The 16331-nt window shown below is 44.1% G+C and overlaps 2 protein-coding genes across 3 annotated transcripts in view; one reads left to right on the top strand and one right to left on the bottom strand.

The window, feature by feature from the left end:
• SNRNP40 (small nuclear ribonucleoprotein U5 subunit 40) overlaps positions 1–12014 on the bottom strand; it is a 33067-nt gene extending 21053 nt beyond the window's left edge. The window contains exons 1-4 of the mRNA XM_039232521.1: positions 11836–12014; positions 9222–9351; positions 7742–7835; positions 6357–6522 (exon numbers count right to left, since the gene is read on the bottom strand). Of these exons, the coding sequence (XP_039088452.1) occupies positions 6357–6522; positions 7742–7835; positions 9222–9351; positions 11836–11979 (534 nt within the window). The 5' untranslated portion in view covers positions 11980–12014. The remainder of the gene's footprint in view (positions 1–6356; positions 6523–7741; positions 7836–9221; positions 9352–11835) is intronic.
• A 182-nt stretch (positions 12015–12196) lies between these two features.
• Positions 12197–16331, top strand: part of ZCCHC17 (zinc finger CCHC-type containing 17) — a 52744-nt gene continuing 48609 nt past the window's right edge. The window contains exon 1 of one of the 2 annotated variants that reach the window (XM_039231221.1): positions 12197–12299. The gene's annotated coding sequence lies outside the window, so the exon portion shown is untranslated. The remainder of the gene's footprint in view (positions 12300–16331) is intronic. The other variant, XM_039231231.1, reaches the window with a different exon arrangement.

Genomic DNA, 16331 nt, shown 5'->3' with positions numbered 1-16331 from the left:
TTTTGGTTTGTCTGACATTTCCTCATGATCAGATTCAAGTTATGCCTCCTTGGCAGGAATATCACTGAAGTGATGCTGCATTTTCACTGGATTTTACTAAGTGCTCACGATTTTGTTTTGTCCCATTGTGAATAATGTTCAGTTTGATCCTTTGATTTAAGATGTTCTTCTGACAAGCTTTCTTGCACAAGATGTTCCAGGTTCATCTTTTATTTTCCCCGCCCAGTCCTGGTTTCTTTAGCAGAAAATGGTGTTCAAAGGCCACGACTTATACAGTAGATGCGCTCATTGCTACTGAACTCTTGTTCCTAAACCCTCTCAGTGGACATTTGCCAGTATATGCATTCACAGGCATGCACACACACATCTGTAAACGCACCATTTACATCTACATTTTTTTCTACACCTATCTGTTTATATACTGAATGTTATCAGTTCACACTGATACTTCCCAGTTCAATACCAACAACACAGATGCATTTTTGTTTTCTCTCCTATATTGGTAACCTTTCTCTGACAATGAGAAATCTGCCTCCCATTGTTATATTTACTTATTTGATCAAGCTTCCTGTATGTCACCAGTCTTCTACATCCTTTTCTACCCTTCTCCTGCATGGAGGGCTTTCTTTCCCTGTTTGAACTGTGATCCCCATTCTGGACTGACCTTATGTGGACCCCTCCTCATTCCATATGGGTCATCCCCTTGTATGAATATCCCCTTGACCCTGCTCTGGCTGTAATATCCCTCTCAGGCTGCCTTTCCTCAGGAATGCTAGCCTCAGCCCGACTCTCTACCCAAACTGCTGTCACCCCATGTAGATACCCTCAGCTCAGGCTGTGATACCCATAGGGCCCCTCCCCTCTCCCCATGTACAGACGACACTTATTCTGCTAGGGTACCAACTCTCCATGCTGGGCTGCTCCCCGCTCCAATTCCCCATCCTGGGCTACCTACGCTGTGTCATGTGGATGCCCTCCTCACCCTTCTCAGTCCCCATCTCCCTACAATGGACTGCCTACATCTTGCATGGATGCTCTCCTCACCTCACTTGGGCCTTGACACTCCACTCTGGTGCACAAAGGCCCACCCCTCCACCTCTAACCTGAAAACCTTCCATGTTTTGGTCTACATAATAGCACCAGGACTGAATTGCTTATAAAAGGGATCAATTTGTATTTATATGTATGTTTACATATATATTATCTACAGTAATAAATATGCTTTAAACATATAAAAATGATCTTCTAAGTACTTTACTAGAAATAATGAATTGCTAAAACAAAACAAAACAGTATGGAATATTGTTAAAAACCAGAAAAACTACCAGTATGGACAATGCTCAGGATGCCATTTCTAGACTGAAAATGCAAGCATTACTGAAAGCTTCATCTTTTGTTGCAAATTCTGATGAGTTAAATGCAACACAAGGTTTTTTTCCCCTTAGATAAGCAGAGGTTATTAAATTCCTACATTCACAGGGGCGCCTGGGTGGCTCAGTTGGTTAAGTGTCCAACTTTGGTTCAGGTCATAGCACAGTGCGTGAGTTCGAGCTCCGCATCAGGCTCTGTGCTGACACCTCAGAGCTGGAGGCTGCCTTGGATTCTGTGTCTCCCTCTCTTTGCTCCTCTCCTGCTCACACTCTGTGTTTCTCTCTCAAAAATAAATAAATATTAAAAAGAAATTAGAAAAATAAATAAATCCCTACACTTATAAACCTAAAACAGAATTAACAAAGCATTCTAACCCGACAGCTAAAAGGCATATGTAAAAGGCTGTTCGACAAAGCATTAATTATAAATAATATGCTGAAATAAAGAATAAGGAACTGATTAAAAAACAGTCACTTTTAGTGGATGTGACATATTGCACATTAAGATAAATATTACCTTGAGTGATAAAGTTACAATATTTATTTCAAATCATGTTTAGAAGCATGAAACTGAAAGGACAGAAAAGACAAACATATATTCAACAAAGGAGTAGTTGAAAAAAGAAAAGCAGACGAAAGACAGACATGAGGAAAGGGATAAAGAAAAGACAAAATGAAAGAAAGTAAGAGAAAAGGTAAAGGAAGGAAAGCCAAAAATAAACAGGAGCAAGTTCCTGGATGCTGACATAGCAGGTCCTCGGTAAAATTTCTTAGGGGGCCCCCCTCATTTCTTACCGCCTTCTGAAAGGCCCATTAGTGAATCCGTTAAGACTCTCCAATCATGGCACACGTAGCTTCAGAGCTCTGGGCTTTGGAATCATTCCTAAGCCTCACGCTCTCTTTCTAGCTAAACATCAAGGGGCCCCATGTGGTTGGGTTTATTATAAAAATGATTTAGTAGGACAATATCTCTATGCAGATGATTCAGTATGTCAGTGTCACCACCTTCAATTACCAAAAGAAAGCAAATTCATTTTAAAAAGCAACGATCACAAGTTTAGCATGTTTTCTCAGATGTACTCCTTTGAAGTCCCTCCTTCTTTAATCGCTAAAATACTTCCCAGAGTACCGAATTAGTGCCAAAGAAAGAATAAAAATGGCTAGTAGTACAAAGCAGTATGTCCTCGTGTGCTTTTGAAAGAAGTAACTATTTTTAGGTCTCACTTTCCTCATTTGATAATGAGGATGCAGTGGTGAACATAGCATAATGTATAAGCTTTTTGAATCACTATGCTGTCCACCCGAATCTAATGTAACATTATGGATCAACCATATTCAAATAAAGACAATAAAAAAATAAAATGAGGATGCTGGATGAGATCAATGGCTTACAAAATGTCAGACCTGCTACATCAAATCATATGAGGGACATGTTTAAAAATTCTGGTTCTTGGGGTGCCTGGGTGGTTCAGTTGATTAAGGGTCTGACTTCGGCCCAGGTCATGATCTCTGGTTTGTGAGTTCAAGTTCCACATCAGACTCTCTGCTGTCAGGACAGAGGCTGCTTCAGATCCTCTGCCGCCCCCACCGACCCCCCCCTCACTCTCTCCCTCAAAAATAAACATTTTATTAAGTAAAAAATTTTTTAAACATTTGTTCCTTTGTGAGAGACAGCGCACAAGCAGGGGAGGAGCAGACAAAGAATCCAAAGCAGGCTCCAGGCTCTGAGCTGTCAGCACAGAGCCCAACATGGGGCTCCAACCCACGAATTATAAGATCATGACCTGAGCTGAAGTTGGGCACTCAACTGACTGAGCCCTCCAGGCGCCCCAATAAACATAAAAAAAAAATCCTGGTTCTAAAAAATACAACGTCATTTACATTAGTACTCAAAACAAAAGAGAAATATTTAGGTATAAATTTAACAAAGTATGTACAAGATCTAAATGAAGAAAACTTCAAAACTCTGATGAATGGGGGGCACCTGGGTGGCTCAGTCAGTTAAGCATTCAACTTTTGGTTCAGGTCATGATCTTGTGGTTTGTGGGTTTGAGCCCCATATCAGGCTCTGTGTTGGCCGTGCAGACCCTGCTTGGGATTCACTCTCTCTCAAAATAAATGAATATTTTTAAAGAACAAAACAAAAGAAAAAACAACCCCAAAACAAAACTCTGATGAATGTGAAAGAAATCAAAGAAATAAATGAATATTCCCTGTTCATGAATAGGAAAACTCAATATTGTCATTCTCAACTTTATAAATTCAATGCAATCCCAACCAAAATTCCAGTAAGTTGTGGAAATCAACAAATCGATTCTAATGTTTATATGGAGAGGCAAAAGACCCCAGATTGCCAACACGATATTGAAGGAGAAGAATAAAACTGGAGGACTGAGGCTACCTGACTTCAAGACTTATTAGAAAGCTTAAATAATCAAGACAGTGTGATATTGGGTAAAGAATACATCAGTGGAAGAGAACAACAGAGAGCCCAGAAATAGAGCCCCAGAAACACAGTTAACTGATCTTTGACAAAGGAGCAAAGGCAACACAATGGAGCAAACGGAGTTTTTTCAGCAAACGGTAGTAGGACAACTGGACATCCACACGCAGAAAACATGCATCTAGATACAGACCTTGCACCTTTCACAAAAATCAAGTCAAAATGGATCACAGACCTACTATGAAATGTAAAATAGACCTCCTAGAAGGTAACAGAGAAAACACAGACCTTGAGTATGGCAAAGACTTTTTAGATACAATGCCAAAGGCATAATCTACAAAAGAAATCGTTGATGAGCTAGACTTCATTAAAATTAAAAACTTCTGGGGGCGCCTGGGTGGCTCAGTCGGTCAAGCGTCCCAACTTCAGCTCAGGTCATGATCTCCTGGTTCATGAGTTCAAGCCCTCCATTAGGCTCTCTGCTGTCAGCATGCAGTCTGCTTCGAATCCTGTCCCCTTCTCACCCCTCCCCTACTCGTGTGCTCATGCTTTCAAAAATAAACAAACATTTAAAAAAAATTAAAAACTTCTGCCTGCTAAAGACAATGTCAAGACAATGAGAAGACAGGCCACAAGACAGGGAGAAAATATCTGCACTTCTGATAAGGGACTATTATCCAAAATGTACAAAGAACTCTTAAAACTCAGCAATAAGAAAACAACATGATTAAAAACTGAGCTAAAGATAACAGACGTCTCGCCAAAGAAGATATACAGATGGCAAAATGCATATAAAAAGATGCTCCATATCGAACGTCATCAGGAAAACGTAAATTATACCAACAATGAGGTACCATCACATACCTACTGGAGAAGCCAAAATCTGAAGCGATCACACCACCAAATGATGATGTGGGGCAATGGAGACTCATTCATTGCTGGTGAGAATGTAAAATGGTACAGCCACTTTGGAAGACAGACTGGTGGTTTCTTTCTTTTTTTAAGGATTTGATTTTATTTTTAAGTAATCTCTACACCCAACAGGGGGCTCAAAGTTATAACCCTGAGATCAAGAGTTGCATGATCCACTGACTAAGCCATCTAGGTGTCTGTCCCAGATTGGTGATTTCTTAAAAACTAAACACACTCATGGGTGCCTGGGTGGCTCGGTCAGTTAAGTATGACTTCGGCTCAGGTCATGATCTCACGGCTCGGGAGTTTGAGTCCTGTGTAGGGCTCTGTGCTGACAGCTCAGAGCCTAGAGCCTGCTTTGTATTCTGAGTTTCTGTCTCTCTGCTCTGCCCCTCCCCCGCTTGAGCACACGTACGCCCTCTCTCTCTCAAAAATAAAAAACGTTAAAAATAAAAAACTAAACATATTCTTACCATATGATCTAGCAATCATGGTCCTTAGCATTTACCCAAGAGAGCTGGTAAAACACAAAAACTTGCACACAGATGTTTACAGGAGCTTTATTCATTCACTGCCAACCCTTGGAAGCAACCAAGATGTCCTTTAGTAGGTGAATGGATAAACTGTGATACACCCAGACGATGGAATATTATTTGTCACTAAACACAAATGAGCTATCAAGCCATGAAAAGACATGAAAGAATTTTAATGCATATTAGTAAATAAGCCAATCTCAAAAAGGCAAAAACTATGAAGACAGTAAAAAGATCAGTGGTTGCCAGGGGTGGGAGGGATGAGTGGAAGGAACATGGAGGATTCTCTAGGGCAGTGCAAATACTCTGTCTGGTACCACAGTGATGGATTCGTGCCATTATATGCTTGTCCCAAATCACAAAATATGTAACACTAAACGTGAGTCCTAACATAAACTACGGACTTTGAGTGACTAATGTGTCACTGTAGCTTTATCACTGTGGGTTTATCAATTGTAAAAAATGTACCACTCTGGTGGGGGAAAATGGGGGGGGGCCTGCGCATGTGTGGGGGCAGTGGGTATATGGGAAATCTCTGTGTCTTCCCTTCAATTTTGCTGCGAACCTAAAACTGCTCTAACAAAAAGTCTTAATTTAAAAACAAAAATTCCAGTTCCATACCTCTCGAACTAGTAGAATATGGGTATTTTTAGCGGGTTCTTCAGGTGAGTCTGATATGAAGACAGGTTGGAAATCACTGGACTAAATGACCCTGTTACTAAACCACACATTGACCTTTTCATATAGTGACTATACTTTCACAACAGCTTCGGAAGACATGTACGTTACTGTCACTGTTCTAAAGATTGACAAACAGGATCAGAAAAGTGACCTACCTGAGATCACATAATTAGGTAAATAGCTGAGTCAAGAATTCAATTCAGGCGATCCATTTCATTTCAAGTCACAATGGTTTCAAGGTGGTTCTCATATTTATTATTCTATAGGATACTTAAAACATATTATTTTTAAAGACCTCTGTTTTGAGAAACGACTGGTAGAGCAAAGTTGTGGAGAGGAGAGTATGGCATAGGTGGAAAGCAAGCTAGATTCACATTATGTTAACCTCAGAAACTGCGACAGACAGACAACACCCACCTTAACTGTACCATCGTCACTGCCAGTGCAGACAAGCTGGGGGCCCCTCCTGGCTGGGTAACAGGAATTCACAAAGGAAGTGTGTCCTTTCAGCCTCTTAACCCTCTCGCCTGTCTCGCTATCCCACACTGCCACAGTTTTATCTGTGGATGCGGAGAAGAGCATGCTACAAGAACAACAACAAAAATAAATAAATAAATGAAGACAAGTATTAGCAACCCCCTCCAACCCCCCCCTCCCCCCCCCACACACATACTTGCCAAAACGTGGCACTCTTTAAGGCCACTGACAGGGTGTGCTCTGACAGTCTGGCACATGAGGCGGGAATGCCTTACCCTCCCTAACAAAATCCTACTGTTCTCTAGGCCCGGCTACAAGGTCCACTCTGTGAAATGTCAAAAAAATTTCCTTCTGTCAGTCCCCATGACGTGTTACAATCTAATACCAGGAGTTTTCTCAATCTTTTCTTCTCTGAGGCAGACAACACTTTAGACATTTTCCCACCTGGGAATGTTTAATCAACTCCTGCTGCAGAGGGAAGACACACTGTAGCAATTCCTGAACCAGTGCCTCAGTAACTCTCTTTCTTGCAAAATCAAGTTTTTATTTTGTCTCTGAAAATGATTTCTAAGTTACAATTGATTTCATAAGGCTTTCTTTACTCAAATACTAACAGGGAAAATACATACAAGGTTACGTAGCAGTTGATTCAGGGACCCTAAGATTTTAGAGGCCAGAGATATAAAGCAATGAATGTTCACTAAAATACCTCGTGGGATTAATTGACACTGTATCACATTTTTATAATATGGTTACTGTAAAATTATGTAGTCATTAAAATGTTCATGATAAATGTACATTATGATAGAGCTACATTATGGTGAATTAACGGTAAGGAAAACACCAGCAGTAAAGATCATACATGAAGCTCTAACGTATATGAAAAACCAAATGGCTTTGAGTAGGCAAAAACTTGAGAAAAACATATCATAAGATTAACAGTGATATCTTAGAGTGGTAGGAATATGGGCTATTTTCTCATTTATCTGTTTTTGAGTTTCTCAAAGGAAGTTTCTTTTATTGTTTTTATAATAAAAATCACTGATTTCTGCATATAAAAATTACATCTTATGTTTAAAAAAAAAAAAAACAAATCTGCCTGAGCTGTTGCTGTTAGGTGATCGAGGTGCATTTATGAATGTATACACAGAACAAGAAACACTGTACTTGGCTTGTGCCAGGAGAATAAAGTAGCAGCCCAAAATGCAGTCGTTTTGGGTGGCATAGTCTCCCGAGAGAGGAAACTCAAGGAGGAAATGTGAAGGGATGCCAGAACAAGTTAGTAGGAGAAGCAGCTGTCGCCCCACGGTGCTCAGACAACTCACCTGCCATCGGTATTGTAATGCAGCTCCATCACCGCCCCACTGTGTCCCTTCAATGTGGCATAGTTGTCACAGTCACCATAGACATTCCACAGCACTGTCAGGGGAACAGGGGTGCTGGGATCATTACTACGCCAAAGAAAGCTCACCACTGGCCGCAGAAAAGGTACTTCTAAATTTGTCACAACAGTTTTGAAATTTGACTCCCTTGGAGTATATTCCCTATTGGTTCTCCCAGCTGGCCCAATTTTCCTGACACTAAAACAAAAGGAGTGCCGTATCTTCATATTTCATAAAATTGACAGAATTAATTTTTTAAATCTGAATTTTTTTTTTGCTGTAATGTAAAAAAAGTTGGCACTCACTACACGTCTGCTATGCGTATAAGGGAACTGCAAAATGATGGCACTTACAGAAAACCCAGGAAGCTGCAACTGACTCGAAGGGCACATGGCAATGACTTCACACTACCTTCACGCATTCCACACACACCATGTACCCCTAACATGCCAGATGCTGCGGTAAAATGAGATAAATCAATAGATACGGTTCCTGTCCTCGGGGAGCTTGGTCTAGCAAAGAATGAGGTTGAGGAGTATTACTAAGGAGCACCTCTATATGTAATAAGGCACGTATATCTGGTAGTTATTTTTCTATTGATAAACCATTTTGTTTGTTTGTTTGATGAAATTAAGCACATCAATTCAAGGATGTTCTGCAAAGATTCCCAAATCTTCCAGATACTTACTTGGTCACTGTTGATTCGAAGGATCACAGAACTAGAATACCTACACCATGACAGCAGACAGCTGTCACTCACCTGGAGGTACAGACTTCTGAGCAAAGAGCTAAAGGACTCACTTGATCTCACAATATAACAAACGATGCTAGAATAAAAGAAAGTCAGATGTTTCTGGTGTCTTCTCTCTTGCTTTTTCTCATGACTCTTCTAAAGTGATTTTCTTCTACTTATTTTTCAAAAATGGGTATTCCCAACTGGCAGCTGAGAATTGGAATGCAGACCCTAATGCAGTCCAGGCAGATGATCCAAGTGAGTTGCCACTATAGGATCCCCACAGCCCCCTCCTTTGCCATACACTAGGATTCTGAGTGGATCAAGAGGAAGGCCTCACACCTCTGGGAAAAGGAAAAGCTTTCTTTCTCATTATTTCCATCAACCTGGTAGGCCTAGATCTCTTGTTTGGCTAAATCAGCTCAAGATTTGCCTCCATGAGGAAGATATTCTCAAAGGAGGACAATTCACTTTCCAACTAGTAACGTGATCCCTTCTGTACTGCACGGGCCTTGAGTTAGTTCCATACCCAAATCATTCAACACTTTCACGACACTATTTCAGCATGTTAGCCCTGTGGTCGGTGTGTGATGTGACCAACCCAAACTGACACCTTCTGTGGCACTGAAGGTTTTAACAAAAGAATCACTATTTGGGAGAGAAAATTACTCCAGCTTCAAAAACTCTTACATATCAGTCGATCAAATCCCGCAGAGGCTAAGGTGGATCCGTTGGGATGAAACTTGCAGCAGTACACTTCCCCTTCATGTCCGGAGAGAAGCATGATTGGGGCTTGAAGGGAGGAACACCTGGGAGGTCCCTAAACAAAACACAGAAGTTCAGGGCGGTCACTGCACACGGGCGGAGGAGGCTGCAGAAGACATGGGAACAACAATCGGGTGGATGCCACTGGATTTAGAGAACGGCAACTTTTCTCACATGAACGTCTGCCTCTAATATGACGCAGGCCTGCGAAGTGTCCGGCGTCTCCCTGTTATTCCAACTACGCCCTCGTGCCGCTCCTGTCCCACAGCCAGCTATTTTAACTGCTTAAACACGTGAAGCTCACTTCTGCCTCAGGATCTTTACCCTTGTTGTTGCCCCCGATCGGGATCCTCTTCCCTTAGATCTTCCTGTGTTTGGTTCCTTTCAAATGCTTCCATGTCAGAAAGTGTTTCCTTGATCACTCAAACGCAAGCCGCACCACACCTCCCCTCTGCGTTCCATTAATCCCACTGCATTTCCTCACAGCACTTTTCGCGACCTGCAATTACCTTCCTTATTTTATATTTTCTTTGTTTAACGTATTTCATCCTTCTTCCCCAGGGGAAGAGAAGCTTTGTGATTGCAGGGACCCTACTTGTGTCATTCAACACTGTTTTCCCAGTCTCTAGCTCATTTAATCAATAAATGAATGAATGCCTGAGTGAACTGAGCTTCTCGACAACCCCGCAGGGTACAGGTTACCCAGGAAAGTAGTTTTGGTATGGGTCTTGGCACTAAGCCTGGGCTTGGGCAATTCATTGAAACGTCAGCTGATACTCTTGGCAGAGATAAAAACTAGTAGACTATCAGTAATCCCCAAATCTCTTTGCTCACTTCCAGTTTATTATACATTTACTAAAAAAAAAAAAAAAAAAAAAAAAAAAATTATGTGCCAGGCACTATTCTAGGCGCTGGGTAAACAGTACAGAACAAAATAAAAGCAAACGGTGGGGTCTGTGTTCTAGTGGGAAGGAGGAAGAGGAGGGAGGAAGAGAGAACACAAAACAGATAGCAGGTGGTAGGTACTATGGAGGAAAAAAAGCAATGTGGATTAATGGGAATCAGGCATTGCAGTTTACAGCAGGGCAGTCAGGAAAGCCCTCACTGCAAAAGCGGTATCTGAACAAAGATCTGGAAGAGCTGTGTGTGTAAACCATGTGGGTATTTTGAAGAAAAGCACTCCAGGAGAGTGTAGCATATGCAAAGGCTCTGAGGCAAGAACATGGCAGCCAGTGTGACTGGGGCAGGGCGAACAATGGAAAACTGGTACATCTGAGAGGCAAAGGGTAAGAGGGCAAAAGACTACAAGGACTTTGGTTTAAGTCTGGGCCAAGTGGAAAGCCACCGAAAGTTCGCGGCAGAGGGTTATGTGATCTAACGTTTAGCAGGACTCCTCTGGCTGCTGGACTAAGAACAGACTGACCATACAAAAGCAGAAAACAGGAATACCAGTTAGGACCTCACTGCAATGCCAGATGAGATAATGACGGCTTAGACCAGAAGCTAGTGATGGAGGAGGTAGACGTGGTAGTGATTTGGGATATATTTTGAGGAGGGTACCAGCAGGATTTGCTCATGGGCCAGTGGAGAGGTTAAGAGAGGAGAGACATTCTTTCTTTCTTTTTTTTTTAAATGTTTGTTTATTTTTGAGAGAGAGAGAGACAGAGTGTGAGCTGGGGGAGGGGCAGAAAGACAGGGAGACACAGAATCTGAAGCAGCTCCCTCCGAGCAGTCAACACCGAGTCCCACGGGGAGCTCGATCGAACCCACGAACCCGTGAGATCATGACGTAAGCCGAAGTCAGACACCCAATCGACTGAGCCACCCAGGCGCCCTGACACGTGTATTTCTTGATCTGACCTAACAGCACAAGAGGAGAGGTGTGATCATTACCTCCATCTCACAAGAAATGCAGTTATGAGCATGGAATAAAATCTGTTTCTATCATTTGCCAGATAAGCGTTTACAAAACAGGACACTAACAGTTCCTACCTCTTGGGCTGTTACTAGATTAACCGAGTTTTCAGGTACGAAGTACTTAATACCAGGACTCGATAAATGTGAGCTATTGTTCCGATGTTGGTAATAACAGTACTAGCACTGAGAGGTAAAGAGGAAAGCAACTTGCCCTAAGTCCCAAAGTGAGTCGGTATCACTCATTTCCTTTCTCCTCTCGTTCGTTTGTTCGTTCATTCATTCATTCATTCCATCCATCCTACAAACTTTTCTGAATGTTTACTCTATCCCGGATCTCTGAGAAATGACGTACGAGAAAGCCCTAGTTCTGGTTTTGAGCTCAAGGTCCTTAAACTCTCATTCTAACGCCATGCCCCAGGGTGGTCGAGACGCTGAGAACAGGATTCCAGAGGGCTAACGAATACGGCATTCTCTGGGGACGTCGACCGCTTTTACCAGGCTTCCCTGCTTTAACTGCAGGTAGCGAGTCTCGTTCCGCCCCCGCAGTGCGGGATCACCGGGTGCGGGGCTCTCAGAGAGGAAGATGATCTGTGGGCCCAAGGCCGCCTCCTACTTCACTTACCGCTTGCAGCAAAGCTCCCGGCGCGGTCTGCTGCTGCCCGGCTCCGGGGCCCGACCCCGCAGCTCCCAACAGCAACTCATGCCGCTGCCGTTTAATTGGGACCAGCGGCAACTCTGGGCCCTTGCGCTTCTGCTGTTCTATCATGGCGGCAGCCGCTCTTCTCAGCGCCGCCGCTGACCGCGCCGACAAGCTCCGGCACCACGCGATTGGTTCCGACTTAGTTCTTCCCCCAGAACTTCCGGCTTGGAGAAACCAATCGGTTTCCAGTACTCCCCTCTGCACCGCCCCCTGAATGCTTTTCTTTTATTGGTCAGGTCTTCCTAACGTCACGAGAGTGCGATGCCAGGATTGGTGGGTGGAGCTGGAGTCCCGCCTAGGCGCGCTGGGTCTTGTGGGTGGGAGGGCTGTCGGGGTTTTGGCGTTTCGCGCAATGCTGCAGCGGAGAGACCCGGACCTGACACCGAGTAAGTGGAAGGAAGGTTGGGGGTGGTTGGCTGCGGCATTTGGAGGCAGCGCCTCGGTTGTGTGGCCTGAGCCTGGCCGTTGTCTGCTGACGGTTTGCAGGGGACAGAGGCGGGCCCCGAGTTCGCAGCGCCCGCAGATAGCAGCGTGGGTTCCGCTTCTGCGGCCGCCGGGGGCTCTCGACGGCTGGCGTGTTTGTCCAGCGCCTACCGTGTAGACAGGCCTGTCTCCCAGCTCCACCAGGCTCCTCTCTGGCCGAGGAGGCCGGCTTGTTTCCGCCACGGATGGTGCAGCCTTGGAGTAGGGCCTGCTCTGTGCCTCTGAGAGAGAGACAGAGATGAGGGAAATGTCCGACCCCTGCTTCTCCTGAGTACGGTCTTGTTGAGAGATTTGGATTCATACGTGGAGACCAGGTCGCCCCCTTAGTCGTCCAACTGGTACTTACTGTGCAGAGCCTGGGGGATACGTTGTGAACCAAATATGGTCCCTGACCTTAGGGGTTTGAGTCTGGTGGGGCAAACATGTTGAGCAAGGATCTCCCTAAGAACTGGGGAATCAGTGCTCCCTTGGAGAGGGCCCTGGTGTTATGAGGGCCTGAAAGAAGCAGAAAGGCATCTGTGAACAAAAGGTGCCTGAACCGATAACCTGAAGGAAGAATTCTAATTACTTGGGTCAGGAGACGAAGGTAGAATAGTCCATAGAGAACAGCATGTGCAAGAGCCCTGTGGGAAATGACTAAAAGGCAGAAAGAAGCTACTGTGACCAATACAGAGGGAATGAAGGAGTCTGGTACAGGATGCAGCTGGAGGTGGGTAGAGGTGCAGGAATCTTACTTTCTAGACTGATGGGAGGCCACTGGAGGTTTTTATATGGTGGGGGAGGCGACCTGATCCCTCAGGCTCAGGAGCATGAACAGATAGGAGAGATAGGTGGAGACAGACTACCTGGGTGAGAGCTGTTAGCAATGAGGACTGAGGTAATTTGTCCAACTGCAGGGAACTGGACACATTCTAGAGATCTATAGGAGGTAAAATCGGTAGGATTTAGTGATGGATTGGATTTAGATAGGGGAAGGAGAGAAATCAAACTATAAGTCTAGGTTTCTGGCTTATGCAACAGGGTAATTCTTTTCTTGGAAGGAGAGGGAGGGGGTGTGATACCCAGGAGGCAGTTTGAAATACAGCTTTGGAACTCAGAGGAAAGTTTTTTGGGAAATACTTACTTGGGAATAATTTGCATATAGGTGATAGTATGAGCCATCAGTGTGGGTAAGAGAACGTTGAGTGGCCCCAGCTTGTAATGGCCGAGAACGAGGGTGTGAGTCCACAAGAGAAACAGCTGTAGAGGAGGACCTGAGGAATGTTGCCTCAGAAGCAGGAAATGATCTCTGTAGTGGTGCCTGGCCGGTAGAGTGTGCCAACTGTTGCTCTTGAGGTTGTGAGTTTGAGCCCCACACTGGGTGTAGAGATTACCTAAAGGTAAAATCTTAAAAAAAGGGGGGGGGGGGCTTCTGTGTTAGAAAATCCTGGAATCAGATAACATGAGAATTGAGACGTGCCTGTGGTTGGCTTTATCATCATGGAGCTTATGGTGTCCTTCACGGGAGTTGGTGTGAGGAGACCAGAAGCCGGGTATGAGGCAAAGATTCCGGGGAGGAAAGGGAGGCGGTGAGCCTACAGAGTATTTTCCATATGTGTGATCGTACAGGAGAGGAGAGGACGTGGAACCTGAAGGAGATGAGAGGTCCCCAAGAAGCCAGTTGAGAGTGCAAAGGAGAAAGTGAGAAAGAGAGAACTTGGGTCATTGATAGTGTTGTGAGAACGTGGGAGTAGGTGGGATCCAAAATACATTTAGAGAGGGAGCAACCCTAGGAAGATGGACGGTTTCTCCAGTTAATAGAAAGGAAGAAGGAAACGAAGGCAGTAGGGACAGGTTGTTTCTATATTCGGTACTGATAAAATGAATTCCTCTCTCTTGGCTTTTATTTTCTCCATAAAGTAGGAGATGGGATCATAGACTCAGTGAGAGGAGATCAGAGATTTGAGAAGATTGTGAAAGATGTCGATGGTGGGAGAATTGTGGGACCAGGGAAATGTAGATTGTCTTGCAGAGTTAAGGGCCCATTTAAGGTTGGAGATTGTAGTTTTTTTCTAGCACCATCGGGCTCTCCAGTGCCGGCATGGAGAAAACTCACCTAGGTATGGTGAGGACTGTGGCTTCGACTTGCTCAGTGCACATTTCTACCCCTTACTGTGCCTTCTCTTACTGAAAATTCTGAGATGCCAAAAACGATTTCCTAGACTGCTTTGGACCTAAGGTGAGAATTGAATTTGGAATGGAGTTAGATGTGGAGACAGAGAGGGTGAGAGCCATCCAGTTCTGCCAGCAAATATCCCAGCAGAGCTGATGTCTCTTCAGCATCAACTTTCTGGTTTATTGACTTTCTGCAGTGATGGCCATAACTTTCTCGATCATGGCAAAGACTTACTTTGTGGGTTAGGACTTGTTCCCTGTAAGTTCTAACAGAGCCTGCTCCCATAGCCCTTCGAGGAATTTCATAACCCACGTAACCCCTGACAATAACCCCTCTTCTGGCTTATCGTAGCCAGCATGGGTTCTGTTGTTTGCAGCCATACTTCACTCATGCCAGACAGGTGAGCGGTCAAGGAGTTAAAGGGTGGTCAGGGTATTATTTTTATTTTTTTAAATATTTTTTTAACATTTATTTATTTCTGAGAGAGAGAGACAGAGCACAGGTTGGGGAGGGGCAGAGAGAGAGGGAGACATAGAATCTGAAGCAGGCTCCAGGCTCTGAGCTGTCAGCACAGAACCAGAGGTGGGACTTGAACCCACAAACTGAGATCATGACCTGAGCCGTAGTCCATGGTTTAACTGACTGAGCCCCCCAGGTGCCCCAAGGGCATTATTGAAACGATGGGCAGTGGAATCCAAGCTGGAGAGGGCTAATGGGTGGCAAGACAGTAGAAGTCCATAGATTAGAGTTCTAATGAGATCGAAGAACGGTATTCCCTGCTGCGAGACTTCCATTTATCCTTAAAGTCCTCTTCATTTGTCACCTCTTAAACTTCTCTGTGTCCTCCAAACTCTTGGTCTCTTTCTTGTTTTCTCAGTACTTTGAACCTGGCCACTATTTTAGCACTGATCACATTGCATTGCAGGTGGTTACCATTATCCCTACCAGACTAGGAAGTCTGTGAGGACAGGGACTGTGCCGAAAGGGGTGGTTCAGTGGCCTGGGCATGTGGTCCTTGGAATGGCTTAGTATTTGTCTCTTTCTAGCCATGCATTTTGGGCAACTTACTTCATTTCTGTACACAGGAATACCTACTTTGTAGAGTTGTTTTAAGGCCTGGATGGGAGGTTTATGAAGGAGCTAGCATAGAGCCTGGTGTAAACATCAGTAAATGAGCCAAACTGATGAGTTACCAAGCAGTTTAGAATAGGGTTAAACGTGGGGCACCTGGGTGGCTCAGTCATTTAAGCGTCCAACTTTGGCTCAGGTCATGATCTCACAGTTCGTGAGTTTGAGCCCCATGTCGGGCTCTGTGCTGACAGCTTGGAGCCAGGAGCCTGCTTTGGATTTTCTGTCTCCCCCTCTCTGCTCCTCTCCTGCTCGTGCTCTGTCTCTCTGTCTCTCAATAATAAATAAACGTTAAAAAATAAAAAATATATAGGATTAAACGAAGTGCTTCAGTATTTCAGTTGACAGTTATAAATTTCTCTGAGCTAGACACTGCAGGCTTGGGGAGGCAGAATCTGATACTGTGTGAGACAAGGGCATGCGCAGAAGAATTTCACAACCTGGAAAGGGAAGAAAAAAATGTTCATGCAATTTGAATCTCATCTTCATCATTCGTCATTTTGTAATCTTAAGTAAGTTACTTAGCTTCTCTCATGTCTTAGTTTTTTTATCTACAGGATGGTAATGATCATTGCATGTCATGCTGAGTGGTCTGAAAGAGAATTAAATTAGTTAAGACAACCAAAGCTTTTAGGTTAGTGTATAGCAAATA

Source organism: Hyaena hyaena, unplaced genomic scaffold, assembly GCF_003009895.1.
Source record: "Hyaena hyaena isolate Hyena2069 unplaced genomic scaffold, ASM300989v1 scaffold_3, whole genome shotgun sequence".
In the NCBI taxonomy this organism is placed as follows: domain Eukaryota; kingdom Metazoa; phylum Chordata; class Mammalia; order Carnivora; family Hyaenidae; genus Hyaena; species Hyaena hyaena.
The sequence above is the reverse complement of the archived record's forward strand: the minus strand, read 5'-3'. Positions and strand labels throughout refer to the sequence as shown.